This window comes from Charadrius vociferus, unplaced genomic scaffold, assembly GCF_000708025.1.
Source record: "Charadrius vociferus isolate BGI_N301 unplaced genomic scaffold, ASM70802v2 scaffold147, whole genome shotgun sequence".
In the NCBI taxonomy this organism is placed as follows: domain Eukaryota; kingdom Metazoa; phylum Chordata; class Aves; order Charadriiformes; family Charadriidae; genus Charadrius; species Charadrius vociferus.
This window is the reverse complement of record NW_009649570.1, coordinates 8768701-8777733: the sequence shown is the minus strand read 5'-3', so window position 1 is coordinate 8777733 and position 9033 is coordinate 8768701. Positions and strand designations below refer to the sequence as shown.

Genomic DNA, 9033 nt, shown 5'->3' with positions numbered 1-9033 from the left:
GATTTCTCCCTTTCTGGGGGAAAACACTGTATGGGAAGAATGTAAGAAGTTATCATTCCTGCAATACAGGACACGCTGTGTCTAAAACACCATCCTTATAAAAGGATTCACATGTACCAATCTTAGGTGAACTCTTACCCCGATGCAAATTCCATTACTATAAATGCCACAGCCATTTTCTCAGTTAACGTACACATGATTTATGTTTTCAGCATTGTATTTCCTTATTTCACCATAAAATCTGCAAAACTTGCATCCCCATCCCCTTCCAAAAACAGAGAACTGCAAGAGGATTTGTCTTGCTTTGCCCACATCATCATCCCAATTGTCATCAGTTGCATTTCTGAGGAGATTTCATATCTTCTTTTGATTTGATCACAAAAGGGTTGACCACACTCACACATCTAGTGGTAAGCTTTTTCAGTGCTCCTGAAGCGGCAAACTCAGCATATGCTACTTAAAAACAAACAAACCCATCCCACAAAAAACACACACACAAAAAAAGCACACACAAACCCCCCCCAAAAAAAACCCAACACACACAAACTCCCAGCCACAATTAGAATTACATACAAGAAAGTAGGTTTTTAAAATAAAATTAAACTTCATTTGAGTGTTATTCAATCTGTTATGACAGCCAGATCAGCTGCACAAACTTTTGCTTGTCATTGTCCAACCAGCACAAAAACAATTGCAGGAAGTTAAGACAGTTTCCTCATGCTTTGGATATAGAGAGTCCTAATACTTTCTCAGTCCACAACTCTACCATATCTTCATCCATTTACTCTTCTTCCCTAGCCAAACACTCATACAAGACAGTCTTTTTTTCACTTGATATCATTCTGCATTTAACAAACAAAAGCCTACTGCATCTCAGCCCTTCAATGTAAGACAACAACACGAGTGTGGAACACATCTTTTCAGGACTAACAGTTTATGCAATAATTGTGTTTTCCTATCCATTCCCTTCCCATCTATGTATTCACTGAACAAGACCTCAATATGCCAAAGGAATGCCATCTAGACTTCCAATTTGACTTATTTCTAATCTATTCATCCTTCTTAAGCTAAAAATTAACTCCTGAAGCTGGGGGGGGAGCGGGGAGGGGGGGGGATCATTTCCATCTATGATAACCTACTCAGTACACTTCTGAGTTCAGGCTACAGAAAGATTTGCTCAGTAAGTTATGCAATTACTCCACATCCTCAATTACTGAATCACTGAAATATATTTGTCCAGCGTTTCTTTCATGACCCTATGTATTTTAGCATTCATTTTACAGTGAATGAAAAGTCGAAAACTCTACAAGAACTACTTTGTTGTAACTTAACTGCTAGTTTCAGTTTACAGGAAGAGAGCTGACTATACACTAACACAAGAGTGTTAGTTACACTAACACAAGAGGTACAACAGAGAGCTTCACAATTTCAACAAAAAACAAATACCCCTTCCAGGGATACCACAGTTTTGCTAATACATGAATTGCTGTCTAGTTATTCGCTGTCAAAGCATACTATTTCATATTCAAGTTCACTACCACAGTTCAAACATCACATCTTCCTCAAGTCACTGCCAGACAAAGTACTGACATGAGAAGTATGAAAGCAATCCTTCACTTCACATGCATTTTCATTTTCCAAAACCTTTTTCAATAGAAAAGATGCTCCGGTAATAAGTCATGTTCTTTATGATTCCCGGTGACCACGACGCACTTTCCTCAGGCCTTCTTCCCCCTCATATGATCATTGGCCTTTCCGTACTCCTACTAAGCTCCTTTGCCATTCCCTATTACTGCCAGTCTGCTACAATTGTCCAGCATTAACAGCATTATCCTGCATGACAGGGTAACAAGCTAGAAGTGCTTTTACTGCCAATGCTCCTTCTCCAATTGGTCAGCATTTCTAGTTCTCCTTAAACTGGATTTGCAAGCTGTGACGTTATCTCAGTACAAGACTATTTTGGTTCAACCCAGCACCTTGAAAGTACTCGGCTGAGAGCACACACAGACACATACCGTCTGACACAAGCAGATGGGCCCACTGCCTCTGCACAACCGACACCAGCTCCCCAGCACTCTACTCCCGCACATGAGGATGCGACAGATTAGCCAAGAGGGAGGCCACAGAAGTCAATGCAGAGTCTTAGCACGAGTTCTTCAGCCATACAATCCACAAAGCATCTCTGACATAAGCCAGGCATTCAGCGGCTTCTCCTGTTTTCACAAAAGCCAGTAAGGTGCTATTACAATGTTTTCATGTAAGCAGTCCTGAAAGGAAGCCCACAACTGAAATTCTACACATTTTACGCTAGACGGTTTCCTACAAAAGCCACTATGCCTCCATGTTGTTCTGCGCTTGCAGTTGTCAGCCATCATGGTCCCTGAGCAATGGGAGTATCTGCTGTGCAGACAGTGCAAGCTAATGGACAGATGAGGGGTGAGAGTCAGCATCCTCAGGAGCAATTTCATTCCATCACTGTTTAGAGGCACTAGCAGCCTTTTATTTATTTATTCCTTTCAGTTTGCTTAAGCTTAGCGTGTTATTTAAACTCAAGTAGGCTAGAGAGACCTTTGTGAAGGACTTAACCATCTTCCTACCTACACTTGCCAATGTTAAGAATTATCTGAGTGATGGCCAAGCCTGGAGAGACATTTACAGGCCTGCAGATACAAGGTTGCCAGAAAACTCAACTAGATTAGACACCTCACTGTCACTGAACTGAGCGGGTGAACAGACCTACCCATCTCAGTGTTTATGTAAATCACATCACTTCTTTTCATACTTTTCAGTCTTTATATACGAGACTAATTTCTAAGACTATTTGTGCAGCCCAGCATCAGCTGCAATGGCAGAAGTAAAATTCTCCTTTGCTCAACGTTCAGAAATCCTCAAAGACCTGATCGTTCAGCACCTTTTAAGACAAAAGGCGGCATGAAAATTGATTTTCTAAAGTTTGTTTCAAAAACGGCAATGCCTGATTTTTGGAGAAAAAAGATGCAAGTGTTTTTCCCCTCTCCAACTACAGTGAGATGACCAGAAAAACTCACCCAGAACCTCCTCACCAATCCAGTACACTTTAACTTGCATTACACAGAGTTCACGTTTGTTACAGCACCAAGGTTATCTGGGGGAAGATACTCAATAGTGAGCCAGACCACTCAGCACCCAATATCACAGAAATGTCTTCAAAAAGCCAGCAATTCCTGCTTGGTCTAACTTTACTTCTTTCCAGGCTGATTCATGATCACATATTTCTAAGCATGCTTTCATCCAAACACAGGGATGTGAATGGAGGTCCTGAAAAGGAGTTGGAACAACACAGCAACAGCTCCTCCCCCACACCCTAGCCTAAAGTCTCATTTCCCTGGCTGCCTACTCCCAGTGGAAGTCAAACAGCAAGTTTATTTCTGTCTTCTGGGTACCGAACAACCTACCTCACCTTAAGGTTTCTAACCTGTAATCCCCAGACAATTTCCAAGGGATTTACAAGAGGTAACTAAGAATGAAGTAAAGTAAATTGGCAAATCAGCCAAGAGCACACTGCTGTACTTGAGGCATTTGAGAAAAAGCTTTAAAAACAAAAACAAAAAAAACCAACCAACCAAAAACCAGAAAACCCCTTAATTTGTTTGTTGTGACAGGTACAACTGAACAGCACAAACAATCCTAAAGGGCAAGGAGGAAGATGATGGATGCGTTCAACTAAGACAGCATGCAAATGACTTAAAGAGCTGCAAATATTAGTTATCTGTACTGGACTTTTGTCTGGTTACCAAGACTAGACATCTTTCTAAAAGTCCCATACACATTAACAATATTTAAGATCTTATTTGTTTGCACTAGGTACAGTACTCTTGGAAATACTGTCTTGCACAGGATTTTTACACAGCTTAGCAGTTTGCTCAAGGCTATCACAAAGAGCCAATGGTAAGCAGGCAGATCTCAAGAGGGACCCCTGCAATCTACTTACTAGCTCTTCCAGATCTTCATAAAGCCATTACACAGTCGCACCTTTGAAATTAAATTCCATTTCCATCTCAGCTAAAAGAGATTTGGTATGGCATCTGGCAATAGTTCCAAAGTTAGGAATAAAAAACATTTAGACACAAGTTCCTATTCGATTCTCCTCAAAACAGCTACAAGGAAAAATGTGCATTTGTAACTCCCTTGAAGACACAAACATCAACGCCATTCAGACTGAGCTCTGAAGTTACAGTTTGTATGAGGCTGTTAAGAAACTGAAGTCTCTCAAGACAAAGCAGAAATTTTCAGGATCAGGGTTCAAGTTACTAAGATGCTGGATGTGTTTTGGCAGCTTCTTTTGTTCCAGACTTGTAATTGAAACAGCAGAGCCCCAACAACAGTGTCTTGCTGGAACACTAGGAAGGGTGGAGGGAACATGCTTCTGAGGTTAAAGTGCAACCTCACTGACAGAAGCAGTGTAGCCTGATACCAAGTTCTGCTATTAACCTAGACAGTCAACGAACCTTTGTTCACCTCCTTCTACTTCACTCTGAAGCATCCCAGACTGGCTAGTACAACATTCCCTTGTAGCACAAAAAGCTGAAATTACCCAGGGTTGCAGAAGATCTTCTTTGCAGCTCACCAGTCAGTTGTTTTTTGTAAGGAACCGGTGACCTCAGGGACTGAGCCCTGGTGGGATGCTGAGGACTGGACCAGCCACCGCTCAGCACTTGTGGATCACTCTGTCCTGCCTCTGCTCTCTCTGCCGGGGATGAAAGCCTGCCATCGTCTGGAGTTGACAAAAAGCAAGAAATCAACAGTTCAGACATGATAAAACTAGTAGCGCATGCAAAACTAAGGTTAAAAACCTGTCATAAATAGCTCATTTGGATTATGATGATACATAACAAAAGACACTAATTTTTCGTCTGAAAAGTACCATACAAAACATGGAAACAGGCCAGTATGTAGAATTTGTCTGTCAAGGCTCAGGCTATTTCAGGAATATCCGTGATGTGAAAAGTGTCTCAATAAACAAACCAATAAGCATGAATTATTCTTGCTATTTGGATTAGCTACACTTGATTATCAGCTTCTGCCCTGAAAAGTCTTTCAGTTATGTTAGAAGCCAGCACTGAGGTCACACTAAAGTTACCACAGCCTTTAATAAACCACTCTTTTCCATCAGAGGATCAAGTATAGACAGGTTCTCAATGATTCCAGTAACATGCCCGTTTCATGTGCTGTTTCAAGGTTGTTTTCCCATTCTTTCAACACAATACTTTGCTGACTCCAACTACATTTATCAGAGACAAACAAGTGAAGCCAATATTGACCGCATCTTATGCTGCTGTCAGTAAATTAATAATTACAGGTGATATTCTACTATGCAAACTAATAGCAGTCATACCAAGTAATTATTTTTTCATTCTGCATAAGAAGAGTCTGAACAGATCAGTTTGCTTATGCAAAAAGCTATCTTGGCCCTTTTCCCCTAACCCAAACATTGCAGAAGGATGCTTAGCAGAGCTGGATAATGAACAGACAAAACAAGAGCAGCTGACCAGTTTGCCACCTCCAGCAAAGAGATACACATTTTTTCTACAAAATCAAGGTGCATTCATTCACCACTCTTTGCAGTATATTTCTTTGAAAGAAAAGAGAAAAACCTCACATAGTTCTTTAAGAGCTTGTCTACTGAGAACATAAGTGTTTCATGATACATATAGCACAAAGGCCAAAATCTAGCAGTATTTTAATATACAAAACTTTCACAACTCTTCAGACCTCTTGATGGGGAACACTTAAGCCATGCAAATTAAGAGTGGACTTCCTGTAAAGACACTGCTTTATCACAGCTCAGCTGCCATCCAACTGAAGGTACAAGATACACAGGAAGGTGATGAGTGGAAGAAGCCTGGATTAAGAACTTGCATTGGAAGGACAGGCACACATTTTACTCATATCGGCCGGCAGAGGGTTACTCCTGCTTTGAGCCTTAAAAACTTCATACAGGCAAAGGAAACCCATATGCCCAGCTAAGAAGCTATACAATACTATCTGCTAACTGGCTTGTTTGCTACCTTCATGGGAAGCCACAAATTTCTAGCTACAAGATGCTGGCTATCTTCTCCCACAGAAAAGCTCTACGCCACCCAAAAGCAAGATGCAACATCCCTCACAAAAGAACTGACTCACCATCCATTTGGCCAGCCATCTGACATTATGCTCTTATATTCAGAGGTGTTTTTACAAGCTTATGTGGCAGCAGAGGGCATCGATAAAACAGACAGCACACATAATCCACACACCCACATTCCTCCAAACACTTACCTTTGCTGAAACGGAACAGATTTACAAAAGAGCTGTAGGCTGATTTAAAAGGAGGCTCATCCTGGTCAGGAGTCAGGGGTTTGAAGTGAGTGAGATGAGACGGACTGCTAGGAGAATGAGGTAGTTCACTGGTAGAGTCCAGTGTTGGAGACCTTTTGTCATCTGCGGCCATTTCACGTGCCCTGGAAAGAGTTCAGCAACATGCATTATACACAGGGTGGTGAAACAGAACATCTTCAACCAACTGAAGAGGCAGTGTCTCATCAGATGATAGAGGGGGAACATTCACCCCACCTACCACAGACATCTGTTATCAGCACAGGTCAAGAGTGCCCGAGTTAGGAGTCCACGTCCCCTACCTAGTCATTGGCAAGAGATCAGCATCTCTGCTGAGAGCAATTCAGAGCTCCTAGTTAAACATCCAGAGCAATCAAACTAAGTAAACAGCCACGACACCACCTGAAGTGCAACAATGCACTTCAGTTGTTGTTTTATGGGCACCGGAAGTTTTCAAATGAAGACTCTGCATGGATATCACAAAGAAGTTTTAACTTCAGCTCAAGAGGTGTCAATGCTGTGACTTCTGCAGCCCTTGCATCAAGAAAACAGAAGACAGGCATGCCTGAACAAGCACAAGATATACTTGTTGTTTGGCCAGGTTAACTTCCGAATCAGAAATAGAGTGAACTGCAAACACAAGCAGGACTGAAAGATTACGTTTGGTGGCACACAGCTTCCTTCCCCATTCGCACTACAATACAGGGCCTTGTGCAAGTTACCAGGGAAGCAACTCAAACTGTGGTTTCTTTGTTGTCATATCTAACACCTCAGAACTTCCTTGCTTTCAAAAGCAGCTACATGAAGGAAAAACAAACAAACAAAAACCAAACTACATTCTATATTATGGGAAGCCATACTAGTTCAGCTTACTTGTTGAGTACCAAAGCCTTCATACGGCCAAGAGTCATACTTTCTGACCGCCCATATTCTTTAACCTAAATACATACCTGATTTCTTCCACTCCATCGCACTAAGCCTGCACTTGTAGCCTGTTAGGCTAAGGTACTTACTACCGTCATCTTTGTTTAAGCAAGACTTAGTGAAACATTTGACAGAGCAGGAACATGGGAAGCTGATGGAACCTATGCCTGACAGCTGACTTTTACCTGTGCCAAGGATCAAAACCCTGTATGAGCCTACTTCCTGCTTAGCAGCTGATACGTGCTCCTTCGTGAAATACCCGTTTCCAGTTTCCACAGCTGCTCCTTAGAATCTACAGGCATATTTTGCTGACTATAGCATTTTTTTCCAAGTTCTAAGAAGCCACACTAAAAATCTATGCAGTCCAGAGAAAATCCACATGGTTGACAAGTGACACTGGAAGTGCTAACAAGCTGCACACAGCTCATGTGGCAAGGTTTGACCACTCCTACAATGAATGCGCAAAAGATGATATCTGCGAGTGAATCACATGACTTCTCAGTGGACTTTTGCTTGTTGCTCTGTATAGTATACACCTTCAGCTCAAAGTTTCTCCTGATATTCACATATCCTTAAGAAAGAAAACAGAGACACATCATTCACAAAGTTTCAAGAGAAACTTTGGTCAGGTTCTTTATGTAAGGTTGAGTCTTAAGTCTGAAATGCTTCCACATCCCTCTCCCCTATAAGTCATGTTGTTTTTTGCTGCTGTGCATTTCAGCAATATTATTCCAGCAACAGATGATTTGAACATGCTTAAACACCAGAGTTCATGGAAAATGCCTTCAAGAGCATACCTTCAGGTAAATTTGGAATTGTTCCTTCAATAGTTAAGGCAACTAATAACTTGCTATTTAAATGCTGAATGTATGACAGGGTTGTGCTTCCCTGCACACTACCACATTAGAAATACTGTTAGGAAGTCAACCAGAAGTTTTATAGGAAACTATGTTCACCTCTTAGCAACTGGCTATAGCCTGGAAAGACAAAAAACAAGGAAGTCTCTGAACTCACATACATCATATATATGATTCTGAAAAAATAAACTTTAGCTTCAAGGGAAAAAAAAGCACACTGTAATTGCTTCTGTGACAGCAGTACTGGTGTAATTAAAACAGATTGAAAAGAGCACTATACTTGGCATTAACTCCAGAAACACCTGGATCTTCTCTGCTCCACAACAGATTAGCTATGGAGTGTATCACCCTTTCTTAGAGTGCGTTATTTCTCCCACTAAAAGGAAAACACTCCCTCTACCCCCCAAGAAACAGGGAAATAGTCACTTATTTGGGTATTATGGGAAATCACAAAGCAAGGCACACAGATCAGTCAACAGGCACAAAACCAGACCACACCTTCCTCAGAATCCTTACCAAACAGCTACAGAGGATATATCTAAAGCCACTTTAGGGTGCTACATCTTCAGCAATCACCAACTCACCACTGACAAACACAGAGTGCACATATGGATGCGAACCTCCATTACCCGTTCAGCAGCTGCATCCAGAAGGGCTCTGTAACATCCTGCACCCCCACAAAACTGACCGCAACCGCCCCGTGCCAGAAGGGCCCAGGCACTCCTCCTTACTTGGATGTCACCCCCAGGGCACTTGGCTAACAAGCCCCGGGTGTGAGCAGTTGTAATTTAAAGGTAACTGCATGACACAGGCACACACTTCGCTTCCAACCTCAGCGCCGGAGCCAGGCGGGCTGCTTTGCTTTTCCCTCTGTAAAGGGGACGCCGCTGTCTCCCCC

General features: G+C 41.9%; 1 protein-coding gene across 1 annotated transcript in view; it reads right to left on the bottom strand.

The window, feature by feature from the left end:
- The window catches only part of LOC104291064 (1-phosphatidylinositol 3-phosphate 5-kinase-like), a gene marked incomplete at its 3' end in the record, with an annotated part of 23581 nt that extends 17112 nt beyond the window's left edge, over positions 1–6469 (bottom strand). The window contains exons 1-2 of the mRNA XM_009890261.1: positions 6298–6469; positions 4574–4726 (exon numbers count right to left, since the gene is read on the bottom strand). Coding sequence (XP_009888563.1) covers positions 4574–4726; positions 6298–6469 — 325 coding nt within the window. The remainder of the gene's footprint in view (positions 1–4573; positions 4727–6297) is intronic.
- Between the last annotated feature and the right edge of the window lie 2564 nt (positions 6470–9033).